The sequence below is a fragment of the Pseudophryne corroboree genome, chromosome 1 (assembly GCF_028390025.1).
Source record: "Pseudophryne corroboree isolate aPseCor3 chromosome 1, aPseCor3.hap2, whole genome shotgun sequence".
NCBI classification, from domain to species: domain Eukaryota; kingdom Metazoa; phylum Chordata; class Amphibia; order Anura; family Myobatrachidae; genus Pseudophryne; species Pseudophryne corroboree.
This window is the reverse complement of record NC_086444.1, coordinates 943,633,913-943,648,084: the sequence shown is the minus strand read 5'-3', so window position 1 is coordinate 943,648,084 and position 14,172 is coordinate 943,633,913. Positions and strand designations below refer to the sequence as shown.

Sequence of the window (14,172 nt, the reverse complement as noted above, 5' to 3'; positions counted from 1 at the left end):
CCGCCAAGCACCACAGCAGGACTTGCTCGGCAGCTCCGGCAAAACAGGTGCAGTCAGTGGCGACGGCTGCGGCCGGTCAGGTGGTGGCGGCTGTGGGTGCGTGGGCGGGAGCGATATCCTGGATGGTGGCGCAGGCGCCCCCCTCTGCTGTGCCCGCCACGGTGCCCAGGGCACGTGCCCTGCTCGCCCTACCCTAGTTACGCCTCTGCTGTTGATTTCTATGCAGGATACAAATCTCCCTCACTATAAATAATACAGCATAAATACAGGCTCTAAGGATTAAAAAAAATAGGCTTTTATGATCATAATAACTACAGGTCTTGTCTTGTTGGGGGGTAGAGTATACATAAAATTAAGATAAACTGCAAACATGCACCTCTGCAATAGCAAATTGTACAAATGTCCATTATTTTGAAATGTTAGAAAATATTAACGTGAAGGACAGAAAAGAAAACGTAACTCTGCGTTTATCCATGTAGTTATTCATGGTAAGCTAAGTTACATATTTATTGTCAGCAGGTGTATAATAAGAATACTTTAATACAGTATGTTACAAAGAGTACTTCCACGTACCTGTCACTTATGCTAACCATGTTGTACCTAGGTGAGGAAGTTGGAATGCTAGAAGACATGGCGGTCAGTATTTCGGATTTGAGGCACGTAGTATTTAAAATAACTGAGGCTAAATCAGACGACTTTCTGCCTGCTGTGACTGGAAGACGGTAAGCCTTGCCTGTACCAGACATCGACTTTCTCACATCTTGGGAAATTAGATTAGAAAGCGTTTTGTTTTTCAAAACGTACAGTATAAGGTTGCACAACTAATTAGTGTTATGATGCATTGTGATGTTGATATTGCCACAATGAATTCCCTCTTATTAAATCACAAGTTATATCCTTGTATTTTGTCTGCCTCCATGCTGGAATTATTAATTACATTTGTTAAAGTCTGACATTTTCATTTTTCAATCAAGTTTATTAACAAACCTCTATGATAAATAATAAATCAAAGTCTTAAATTGTAAAACCCTTAATTTGACGATTTTTTTTTTTATTTGAGGCTTTATTCTCTAGTGGTGTGTATAAATCTATACAAATAGCGACATGAAATACAAAAAAATAAACCAAATTCACATAATTGGATCAGAGGATCGTAGGAACTAATCCAATAAGAATACATCTTTTAGAACTGAGGAAACAAATTCTCTCTACTTTATGCATAGGCTACACATCAGATGCAAAACTTTAACCAATGTGGAAATTGTTATTTCCACATTTGTAAAAGAAAATTTCCATGACATCAAGGAACATCACATTGATTTCTCAGGTAGAAATGACCTGTTAAACGCATGGACTGCTGAATCAGGCTTCCCATGCAAATAAATACTAATAGATCTATGAACAGGGTGTGGTATAAAAGACAGTGTCTAGTTAGACAGTCAATAGATAGACACCATATGTTAGACCGACATTAGGTCGACAGGGTCAAAAGGTCGACAGGGTCAAAAGGTCGCCATGAAAAAGGTAGTACAAAAGGTCGACCGGGTCAAAAGGTCAACATGGTCAAAATGTCGACATGAAAATGGTCGACATAAAAAAAGGTAGACACCATGTTTTTTTGCATTTTTGTGGTTTGTGTGGATAGTTTTGTCATCTGGGACCCCAATTGTAGAAAGCCATACCCTAGTGGGGCTCGCTTCGCTCGCCACGCTTCGAGCTCGGTAGCTCGCTGCGCTCGTCACAATGTTTATAACCAACTTTATGCCGACATGTATAGAGAAGGTATGAAATAGTCTAAAAACATGTTACATTTTAAAAAACATTTGTCTATCTGCTTATGTCGACCATTTTCATGTCGACCTTTTGACCCGGTCGACCTTTTGTACTGCCTACCTTCTTCATGTCGACCTTTTGACCCTGTCGACCTAATGTCTGTCTAAGATATGGGGGTATATTTACTAAGCTCCCGATTTTGACCGAGATGCCGTTTTTTCATCAAAGTGTCATCTCGGTAAATCTCGGTCATTTACTAAACACTAATCACGGCAGTGATGAGGGCATTCGTAATTTTTTGCTAGTTCAGGTAAAAAATTACGAATGAATACACCATCGGTCAAAACGCGGCTGTTTAAGTATGAATCTCGGTCATTTACTAAGAAGTGCAAAGCAAAAAAACACAAAACACTGCCGTGAAAAATTACAACTCGTAAAAAAGTCCTAAAAAAAAACAGACCTGCTTTTTTTATCCGTGATTTGAGATGCATGCAGGGATCCATGAGATCCGTGCATGTATATCAGTGGGAAGGGGTGTGAAAGTGCTTATTTTTGCTAAAAAAATTGCGTGGGGTCCCCCCTCCTAAGCATAACCAGCCTCGGGCTCTTTGAGCCGATCCTGGTTGCAGAAATATGGGAAAAAAAATGACAGGGGTTCCCCCATATTTAAGCAACCAGCATCGGGCTCTGCGCCTGGTCCTGGTCCCAAAAATACGGGGGACAAAAAGAGTAGGGGTCCCCCGTATTTTTAAAACCAGCACCGGGCTCCACTAGCTGGACAGATAATGCCACAGCCGGGGGTCACTTTTATACAGCGCCCTGCGGCCGTGGCATCAAAAATCCAACTAGTCACCCCTGGCCGGGGTACCCTGGGGGAGTGGGGACCCCTTCAATCAAGGGGTCCCCCCCCCCCAGCCACCCAAGGGCCAGGGGTGAAGCCCGAGGCTGTCCCCCCCCATCCAATGGGCTGCGGATGGGAGGGCTGATAGCCTTTGTTGTAAAATAAAAGATATTGTTTTTAGTAGCAGTACTACAAGTCCCAGCAAGCCTCCCCCGCATGCTGGTACTTGGAGAACCACAAGTACCAGCATGCGGCGGAAAAACGGGCCCGCTGGTACCTGTAGTACTACCACTAAAAAAATACCCAAAAAAAGACAAGACACACACACCGTGAAAGTATAATTTTATTACTTACATACACACATACATACATACTTACCTATGGCCCCACGCAGGTCGGTCCTCTTGTCCAGTAGAATCCAAGGCTACCTGTTGAATAAATTATACTCACGAGATCCAGGGGTCCAGGCTCCTCGGCAAATCCAGGGTTAATCCACGTACTTGCCAAAAATAAAAAAACGGTGTCCCGACCACGAACTGAAAGGGGACCCATGTTTGCACATGGGTCACCTTTCCCCGAATGCAAGAAACCCACTTTGCCTTCTGGCTAAGTGGGTTTCTTCAGCCAATCAGGGAGCGCCACGTTGTAGCACTCTCCTGATCAGCTGTGTGGTCCTGTCCTCACTGACAGGCAGCACACGGCAGTGTTACAATGTAGCGCCTATGCGCTATATTGTAACCAATGATGGGAACTTTCAGCTCAGCGGTGACGTCACTTTAGGTCAACCGCAGGGCAGAAAGTTCCCATCATTGGTTACAATGTAGCGCATAGGCGCTACATTGTAACACTGCCGTGTGCTGCCTGTCAGTGAGGACAAGAGCACACAGCCGATCAGGAGAGTGCTACAACGTGGCACTCCCTGATTGGCTGAAGAAACCCACTTAGACATCAGTCAGAGTGGGTTTCTGGCATTCGTGGAAAGGAGTCCCATGTGAAAACATGGGGCCCCTTTCAGTTCGTGGCTCGGCTTTCCGTTTTCTTATTTTATGCAAGTACGTGGATTACCCATGGATTTCCCGAGGAGCCTGGACCCCTGGATCTCGTGAGTATAATTTCTTCAACAGGTACCCCTTGGATTCTACTGGAGAAGAGGACCGACCTGCGTGTGAACATAAGGTAAGTATGTATGTATGTTTGTGTGGATGTATGTAATAAATCTTTACTTTCACGGTGTGTGTGTCTTGTCTTTTTTTGGGTATTTTTTTAGTAGTAGTACTACAGGTACCAGCGGGCCCGTTTTTCCGTCGCATGCTGGTACTTGTGGTTCTCCAAGTACCAGCATGCGGGGGAGGCTTGCTGGGCCTTGTAGTACTGCTACTAAAAACAATATCTTTTCTTTTACAACAAAGGCTATCAGCCTCCCCATCCGCAGCCCATTGGATGGGGGGGGACAGCCTCGGGCTTCACCCCTGGCCCTTGGGTGGCTGGGGGGGGGGACCCCTTGATTGAAGGGGTCCCCACTCCCCCAGGGTACCCCGGCCAGGGGTGACTAGTTGGATTTTTGATGCCACGGCCGCAGGGCACTATATAAAAGTGACCCCCGGCTGTGGCATTATCTGTCCAGCTAGTGGAGCCCGGTGCTGGTTTTAAAAATACGGGGGACCCCTACTCTTTTTGTCCCCCGTATTTTTGGGACCAGGACCAGGCGCAGAGCCCGATGCTGGTTGCTTAAATATGGGGGAACCCCTGTCATTTTTCCCCCCATATTTTTGCAACCAGGATCGGCTCAAAGAGCCCGAGGCTGGTTATGCTTAGGAGGGGGGACCCCACGCATTTTTTTTTATTATTTTACAGTGTTTAATTAAAAAAATAAAAAAAAATAAACCCCAGCACGGATCACACAGATCCGGCCGAGATTGATTGTAAAAAAAGTCGGCAGTGTTTTGCTAATCACTGCCGTAAAAATAGGTAAAAAACCACGAATGACATCGACATCGGAAGAAAAGAAAAACCCGAATACGACAGCTTAGTAAATCCATCGTAATCAATTCAAAAAGTTGCAGTTTTACACTGTCGATGTCATTCGTGATTGACCTTTGACCTTTTTTCGGAAATTACGAATCTTAGTAAATTTACCCCATGGTGTCTATCTATTGACTGTCTAACTAGACTGTCTATCTATCAACCGGATACCCTATGAACAATAGAATATTAATTACTCTGCTGACTATAAGACCCAGTTTTCATTGGACTTACCAGTTTGAAGTCTGGCTGACCCATTAAGGCCTCTACATGATACAAAAAAAAAAAAAAACCCCACAAAAGTAATAAAGAAAAAAATTATCATGTCATAACTGTTTTCCTTTGTTTTCTTCCTTTTAAGAAAAAAGTCCATAAAAAAAAGTATGGGGTAGATTTACTAAGGCTTCTAAAATAGGCAAGTTGTGGTGTTGCCCATAGCAGCCAATCAGATCCTATCATGTCTTTAATCATTGTAGAAAATGCTTTAGGCAACAATACTACTTGTCTGTTTTTTTTTTTTTTTTAATTCAATACATTTTTATTGGTTTTCAAGACAGACAGATAACAACATATGCAGTGGTGCTACAGAATATGCAGACTAAAGTATATATGCATAAACATACAATAAAGAAAAGTACAACTAAAAAAAAAATATATATACAGTTGAACGGTGTGATCTCTCGTTATTAACCAACAAGGTCCTTCAGGTTCAGAAAAATCATAAGTAGTAATACCGTGGAAGGTCATGGTATAAAAGCAAACACAGTCAAAGAATATCCAAGAAAAGGGGGTATTCTGGAGTTCCATATAATATAGGGGACACTGTTCATCTGTAGATTCGGTAAAATGACCAGTCATTAGCAGTGCAGAGACACTGATACGCTGATTAAACGAGGAAGAAAGCCATCTGTCCCATAATTTATAAAATTTATCTGGGGCCTTTCTAGATATATAAACAAATTTTTCATGGGATACAACCGAATTCACAAGTGAGATCCACAGATCAACATTAGGGCCCAGAGGCGCAATCCAGGAGTGCGCTATCAGTACCTTGGTCAAAGCACATAGATTAAAGACGTACTGTCTATGTCACAACTGAGGGCCTGAGCTGACGGGAGGCAGCCTCAGTTGTAGGGGCTGAGATGTAACGGAACCTGGGAGGTTGTATCAGACCCCTAGACATGTAAGTAACATGTAGAATAACTGCCCGAAGGCGTGACCACGACAACCAGGATAAAAGTCAATGATGTTTATTATGACAAACTCCGTAACACAGCAGCAGTAAAAGGAAACATAAAAGTCAACAGAGGATAAATACAATTCCTGGGTACTACAGGGTGGCAAGGGCCACAGGCACTGGTAGTGTGAGACAGTTCTTATAATCTTCTAGTTGGAAAGTCCTTACCAGGCCTGACTGTAGCAATGGAGAGAACCCAGGATCGTACCAGCTGATGTTCCAGGAAAGGCTGGGCTGCTGAAGGTAAAACGGCTGCTGTGGATACTGGCTGGAACCAGACTGTTGTTGGTATGGAGTGGATACTGGCTGGAACCAGTTAAATAATAAATGAACTTGAGAGCGATGAAATAATAATGAAGTTTGGAGTTTGAGAGCGGTGAAATAATAATACCGGTGGAGAGTGGTAAACTGCAGAAAAGGACACCGGCCCTTTAAGAGAAGCTGTACACTGCTGGAAGCTGGGCTGGAAGCAGGTGATTGTTTGAGAGCGGTGAAATAATAATACCGGTGGAGAGTGGTAAACTGCAGAAAGGACACCGGCCCTTTAAGAGAAGCTGTACACTGCGGGAAGCTGGGCTGGAAGCAGGTGATTGTTGTAGCTGGAAACAGGTGAGTCCAGAATGGATCGGAGAGTCAGGCTACACCGCAGATGGAATGCTGGTGCGGGTCTCTATAGCAGAAGTCTGGAGACAGGAGCTGGAACCTGGAAGACAACCACAGGAGAGAGACAAACTGGAACTAGGTTAGACAACCAAAGCACTGACGCCTTCCTTGCTCAGGCACAGCATACTTATACCTGCAGCGAGGAAGGGGTTGGCTAGGCAATTATGCAAATCAACAATACAGACAGCAGATTGGTGGAAATAATCAGATGACAAAATCCAAGATGGCTGCGCCCATGCAGACACTTGGAGGGAAGTTTGGTTTGTAATCCATGTGAGAATTGAAACAGTAATGGCGACGCCGGCCACAGGAGACAGGAGACGCCAGACTGACAAGCGCACATTTAACCACGCGGGCACAGCGGAGGCCGCGGCTGATGAAATTCTGCATGTGGAAACTCAGGAACAGCGGGATCCGGTCCTGGAACGCTGAGCCAGCCTTAGGAGGCATCTGAAGGGTAAGTAATGGCGTCCAGATACCCGGATCGTGACAGCACCCCCCCCCCCCCCCTTTAGGAGTGGCCCCAGGACACTTCTTAGGCTTTAAAGGAAACTTTGCGTGGAAATTTCGGACCAAGGCAGGAGCATGGACGTCTGAGGCATTGGTCCGAGAGCGTTCTTCAGGACCATAGCCCTTCCAGTCAATGAGGTATTGTAACTGACCGTAACGGAAACGTGAGTCCAAAATCTTGGCCACCTCGTACTCGACTCCCCGTTGAGTCTGAACTTTGGGAGCTGGAGGAAGTGCGGAATGAAACCGATTCAGGATCAGCGGTTTCAACAAAGAAACATGAAATGTCCTTGGTATTTTCAAGAAGGATGGTAACTGTAACCTGTAGGCAACAGGATTGATGACTTGTTCAATCTTGAAGGGTCCGATGTAGCGAGGTGCAAATTTCATGCTGGGAACTCTCAACCTCAAATTCTTCGTGGACAGCCACACACGATCACCCACCTTGAGAGCAGGAACCGCTCTACGCTTCCTATCGGCAAACTTCTTATACCTGAATGAGGCTTTAAGCAGGGCTGCGCGGACGTTCCTCCAGTTATTTGAAAACTGACGCAAGGTGACATCCACTGCTGGAACAGAAGTTGCGGGAAGCGGTTGGAATTCTGGGACTTTAGGGTGGAATCCATAATTAATGAAGAATGGTGTAGAAGAAGATGAGGAATGGTATTGATTGTTGTGGCTGAACTCGGCCCAAGGAAGGAGTTGAACCCAGTCATCTTGAGAGGAAGACACATATATACGGAGGAAGGCCTCCAAGTCCTGATTCACCCTCTCGGTTTGACCATTGGTCTGAGGATGGTAAGCCGTGGAAAACTTTAACTTGACTTGGAGGGCTTGACACAAACTTCGCCAAAATTTGGCTACAAATTGTACTCCACGATCCGAGATGATCTCTTCAGGAAGACCGTGAAGTCGGAAGATCTCTTGTATAAACACTTGAGCCAACTTGGAAGCTGACGGAAGACCGGTGAGAGGGATGAAATGTGCCATCTTGGTGAACCGGTCAACTACCACCCAGATGGTATTAAACTTGTTGCAGATAGGTAGATCGGAAACAAAGTCCATCGACAAATGGGTCCAAGGTCGACGGGGAACAGATAATGGAACCAGTTGCCCCGCAGGCGACTGGCGGGAGACTTTGTGTTGGGCACACTTTGGGCAGGAGGCAATAAATTCCATAACGTCCTTCTTCAGAGTTGGCCACCAGTAGGACCTAGAAATAAATTCAAGGGTTTTCTGAATGCCTGTATGTCCAGAAAAACGGGAAGCATGGGCCCAATGCATGAGCTTCTTCCTTAGAACTGGCTTAACAAAACTTTTCCCTGGTGGAGGCGTAGAGTCCATCCCTACCGTGGAGAATGCCAACGGATTAATAATAGGATGCTTGTCTGCAGACTCGGACTCATTTTCTTGCTCCCATGAGCGGGAAAGGGCATCGGCCTTACGATTCTGAGAACCCGGACAGAACTGGAGTTTAAAGTCAAACCTAGAGAAGAAAAGTGCCCATCTGGCCTGACGAGGATTCAGACATTGTGCGCCTTTGAGATATAAAAGATTTTTGTGGTCGGTAAGTATGGTGATTGAGTGGGAAGCTCCCTCCAACAGGTATCGCCACTCCTCCAGAGCGAGCTTGATGGCTAGCAACTCCTGATCGCCAATGGCATAGTTGCGCTCAGCTGGGGAGAACTTCCGGGAGAAGAAACTGCAAGGATGTAGATGTCCATCTTTGGCCCTCTGGGATAACACTGCTCCTACTCCAACGGAGGAGGCATCTACCTCTAAGATAAAAGGAGAGTCGGTGTCGGGCTGTTTCAGAACTGGTGCAGAGATGAACCGTTGCTTCAGAAGGTGAAAGGCCTGTGTAGCTTCCTCGGACCACTTGGACGGATTAGCACCTTTCTTGGTTAATGCAGTGATAGGCGCCACAATGGTGGAAAAGTCTCGTATAAATTTTCTATAATAATTGGCGAACCCTAAGAACCTCTGGACCCCTTTGAGGCTTAAGGGTATAGGCCAATTCTGGATTGCTTGGAGTTTCTCAGGATCCATCTCTAGTCCGGAACCGGACACAATGTAACCTAGAAACGGAATGGTTTTAACTTCAAACACACACTTCTCCAATTTACAATAGAGGTGATTGACACGGAGACGGGAAAGAACCTCTTTTACCCAGAAACGATGATCTTCGAGATTATTAGCAAAGATGAGGATGTCGTCTAGATAAACCACGACATGGCGGTACAAGATGTCCCTGAAAATCTCATTCACGAAGTGCTGGAAGACTGCTGGAGCGTTGCTCAATCCGAAGGGCATGACGAGGTACTCATAATGTCCGTCACGGGTGTTAAAGGCGGTCTTCCACTCGTCACCCTCACGGATTCGGATGAGATTGTAGGCACCCCTCAAGTCCAGCTTTGTGAAAATAGTTGCACCACTAACTCTATCAAAGAGCTCGGTAATCAGGGGTAAAGGGTATCGGTTCTTGACGGTAATGTCGTTCAGACCTCTGTAGTCGATGCACGGACGCAGACCACCGTCTTTCTTCTTAACGAAGAAGAAGCCTGCGCCGGCTGGAGAAGAAGATGGTCGGATGAAACCCTTCGCCAGGTTCTCTTTGATGTACTCTTCCATGGAGTGTGTCTCAGGCAGAGACAACGGATAAGTTCGGCCTCGCGGTGGAACCTTCCCTGGAATGAGGTCGATTGGGCAGTCCCATTCTCTATGAGGAGGAAGGATATCAGCAGAGGCTTTACTGAACACGTCCGTGAAGTCTTGATATGGAGGAGGCGGAACATCAGATGACCTGGGGAAGGAAGAACAAACAGGAAGAACTTTGGCTAAACAAGTCTCAGCACAGGAGGGACCCCATGCCAGTATTTGCGTAGTCGTCCAGTCAATTGATGGGTTGTGGAGACGGAGCCATGGAAGGCCTAAAACCACTGGATGTGTGGCTCTTGGAATCACTAAAAAAGAAATATACTCAGAATGAAGAACTCCCACTCTCAGACGAACTGGAAGAGTCCTTAAGGAAATGACTGCGTCAAAAATCTTGCTGCCATCCACGGCAGTCAAAGAGATGGACGAGGACAGTCTCTCGGTGGGTAGGGACCACCGTTTAACATAAGCTTCGGTTATGAAATTCCCAGCTGCTCCGGAATCAAGGAGGGCAATGACGTTCCTGTAACGTTGAGCAATTTGGAGCGACACTGGGAGGTTACAGTCATGAGGAGATGGAGAGTAGATCATTACTCCTAGCCGGCCCTCTCCTTGGCGAGCTAGGATCTGGAGTTTCCCGGACGTTTGGGACAGGCATTGATAGTGTGCGACGGAGCTGCACAGTAGAGACAGAGAGACTCAGAGAGACGTCTTCGGCGCTCAGCGGGAGATAGACGGGAACGACTAATTTGCATAGGCTCATCCTTGGATGGAGATGGTTGACGAGGAGGAGGAGCAGAAGATTTAGGAGTAGATGATCTTCCTCGCTCAGTTGCTCTCTCTCTGAAACGTAGATCAACCTTCGTGCAAAGAGAAATTAGCTCATCCAACTTAGAGGGCAAGTCTCTGGTAGCTAACTCATCCTTGATGCGTTCTGATAAGCCATGCCAGAATGCAGCATACAGGGCCTCGTCGTTCCATGCCAGTTCGGATGCCAGGATTTTAAACTGTATAAGATACTGTCCCACAGTACGTGTTCCCTGGCGTAAACGGAGAATCTCAGATGAAGCAGATGTTATCCGGCCTGGCTCGTCGAAGATGCGCCTGAATGTAGCTACAAAGTCAGTATAGGAGGATAGCAGGGGATCAGACTTCTCCCATAAAGGTGATGCCCAGTCAAGGGCTGAGCCACTGAGAAGGGAGATGATATAGGCAATTTTGGTACGGTCACTGAAGAAATTGCCAGGTAGAAGCTCAAAGTGGATTTCACATTGATTGAGAAATCCCCTGCAGAACCTTGGAGATCCATCAAATTTTGCTGGCGTTGGAAGATGAAGATGTGGACTGGAAATGGGTAAGGTGGGTGGGGTTACAGCTGGTGTCACTGTAGTGGACGCACCGGACGTGCCAGGTCCACGGAGGGTCGTTTGAATCCCATCCAGCCGTGTAGAGAGATCCTGGAGACAGCGGATGATGTGGCCCTGTGCAGCCTCCTGATGTTCAAGTCGGGCTGCCAGTTCTTGCATCGGCCTGGCCGCTTGATCCTGGTCTCCGGCTGGATTCATTAGGTCAGTGCTTACTGTCACAACTGAGGGCCTGAGCTGACGGGAGGCAGCCTCAGTTGTAGGGGCTGAGATGTAACGGAACCTGGGAGGTTGTATCAGACCCCTAGACATGTAAGTAACATGTAGAATAACTGCCCGAAGGCGTGACCACGACAACCAGGATAAAAGTCAATGATGTTTATTATGACAAACTCCGTAACACAGCAGCAGTAAAAGGAAACATAAAAGTCAACAGAGGATAAATACAATTCCTGGGTACTACAGGGTGGCAAGGGCCACAGGCACTGGTAGTGTGAGACAGTTCTTATAATCTTCTAGTTGGAAAGTCCTTACCAGGCCTGACTGTAGCAATGGAGAGAACCCAGGATCGTACCAGCTGATGTTCCAGGAAAGGCTGGGCTGCTGAAGGTAAAACGGCTGCTGTGGATACTGGCTGGAACCAGACTGTTGTTGGTACGGAGTGGATACTGGCTGGAACCAGTTAAATAATAAACGAACTTGAGAGCGATGAAATAATAATGAAGTTTGGAGTTTGAGAGCGGTGAAATAATAATACCGGTGGAGAGTGGTAAACTGCAGAAAAGGACACCGGCCCTTTAAGAGAAGCTGTACACTGCTGGAAGCTGGGCTGGAAGCAGGTGATTGTTTGAGAGCGGTGAAATAATAATACCGGTGGAGAGTGGTAAACTGCAGAAAGGACACCGGCCCTTTAAGAGAAGCTGTACACTGCGGGAAGCTGGGCTGGAAGCAGGTGATTGTTGTAGCTGGAAACAGGTGAGTCCAGAATGGATCGGAGAGTCAGGCTACACCGCAGATGGAATGCTGGTGCGGGTCTCTATAGCAGAAGTCTGGAGACAGGAGCTGGAACCTGGAAGACAACCACAGGAGAGAGACAAACTGGAACTAGGTTAGACAACCAAAGCACTGACGCCTTCCTTGCTCAGGCACAGCATACTTATACCTGCAGCGAGGAAGGGGTTGGCTAGGCAATTATGCAAATCAACAATACAGACAGCAGATTGGTGGAAATAATCAGATGACAAAATCCAAGATGGCTGCGCCCATGCAGACACTTGGAGGGAAGTTTGGTTTGTAATCCATGTGAGAATTGAAACAGTAATGGCGACGCCGGCCACAGGAGACGCCAGACTGACAAGCGCACATTTAACCACGCGGGCACAGCGGAGGCCGCGGCTGATGAAATCACCACTCTGACATTCTGCATGTGGAAACTCAGGAACAGCGGGATCCGGTCCTGGAACGCTGAGCCAGCCTTAGGAGGCATCTGAAGGGTAAGTAATGGCGTCCAGATACCCGGATCATGACAGTCTAGAGTGTATATCCATTATTTCCTTGTCTAAAACTGCAATGATAGACACAAAGGGGAAAAGGATATCCGAGGGGATACCCATAGAAGCTATTATCCTTATCACTGCTTGCCAGAAGGCATGTACCACCGGACAAGACCATAACAAGTGCCAGAAGGTGCCATCGAAAGAGGCACACTTCGGGCACTTAGAGTCACCCTGCCCTCCTATTCTAGCTAAACGGATAGGAGTAATATAAACTCGATGCAGTATAAACAAGTGTATTTGTTGGAAGCGAGCCGAATTGGTAGCTGTACGAGAAGCCCCCAAAGCTTCTCCCAGATATCTAAAGAAACAGGTCCCAAATCAGCTTCCCATTTAGATCTAAGACTAGGGTGACTTCCAGAATGATGGGCACCGAGGAGAGCAGAGATAGCCCGGGATAAAAGACCATCAATAGTAGCAAATAGATTCTGGGGGAGGTAGATAGGGGAGTGTTGAAGAACATAAAGCATTTTAGGCAATACAACGATTTTGATGAGGTTAATTCTACCAGTGACGGTAAGTGGCTTATTTCACCACACTCTGATACGTGATCGCAAATAGTCCAATTGCGGACGTATGTTCAAGTCAGTAAATTGTGAAGACTGATTAGTTATCCATATACCCAAGTATTTAAAAGAATCCACCCAGCGAAGCGGCAGGTCTCCAGGCGGGTGAGCAGGACAGAGGCCGCTAAACGGAAGGATGCAAGACTTGTCCCAATTAATGGACAAACCAGAGAATCCCCCAAAAATATTAATTATATCCAAAACATAGTAGTGGGGTAGTCAGATTTAAATAAGAGAATATCATCTGCATAAAGAGCAATTTTGTCTGTCCTGCCCCCCAACCGGAAACCCGCCACCTGCGAGGAAGATCTAACAATACAGGCCAACGGCTCTATGGCAAGAGCAAAGAGGATCGGAGACAGAGGGCATCCCTGTTTCGTCCCCCTCTGTAGAGGAAAGACGGAGGAGATATGGCCATTAACAGAAACCCCAGCTGTGGGAGCAGAGTATAGTAACTGGACCCATTTTTTAAAATTAGGTCCAATTCCGAACCGATACAGTGCCCCCCACAAGAACTCCCACTCCATTGAATAAAATGCCTTAGCAGCATCCAGAGAAACAATAACCGAGGAGCAGGAGTCCTCGCGAGGGGACTGAAGATGAGTGTAGAGTCTACGTAAATTAGGTAAGGTGGACCGGCCCGGCATGAACACTGATTGGTCCTCATGAATCACCTGCAGAATCACAGAACTCAACCTGGTTGCCAATATTTTAGCCAAAAAAATAACATCCGTCGTTAACAAAGAGATTGGACGGTTAGATTCAACCTTTTCTGGGTCCTTATCTGGCTTCATGAGGACAATGATCAGGGCCTCTGCCATAGAATCAGACAAAATCCCTTGTTCAAATAAATCATTAAATAAATCAAGAAGCTTAGGGCCATAAAAATGTAAATGTTTTTTATAAAGTTCCAAGGGTATCCCATCCAGCCCAGGGGTTTTCCCTCCAGGGAACGAGTTAATAGCAGATTCTAACTCAATAAGTGTCA

General features: G+C 46.3%; 1 protein-coding gene across 6 annotated transcripts in view; it reads left to right on the top strand.

Annotated features, from left to right (window-relative positions):
• The window catches only part of INPP4B (inositol polyphosphate-4-phosphatase type II B), a 1,055,719-nt gene that overhangs the window by 922,013 nt on the left and 119,534 nt on the right, over positions 1 to 14,172 (top strand). For all 6 annotated transcript variants that reach the window (XM_063920402.1, XM_063920401.1, XM_063920400.1 and 3 more), the window contains one exon: positions 605 to 722. In XM_063920402.1, the coding sequence (XP_063776472.1) occupies positions 605 to 722 (118 nt within the window). The remainder of the gene's footprint in view (positions 1 to 604; positions 723 to 14,172) is intronic.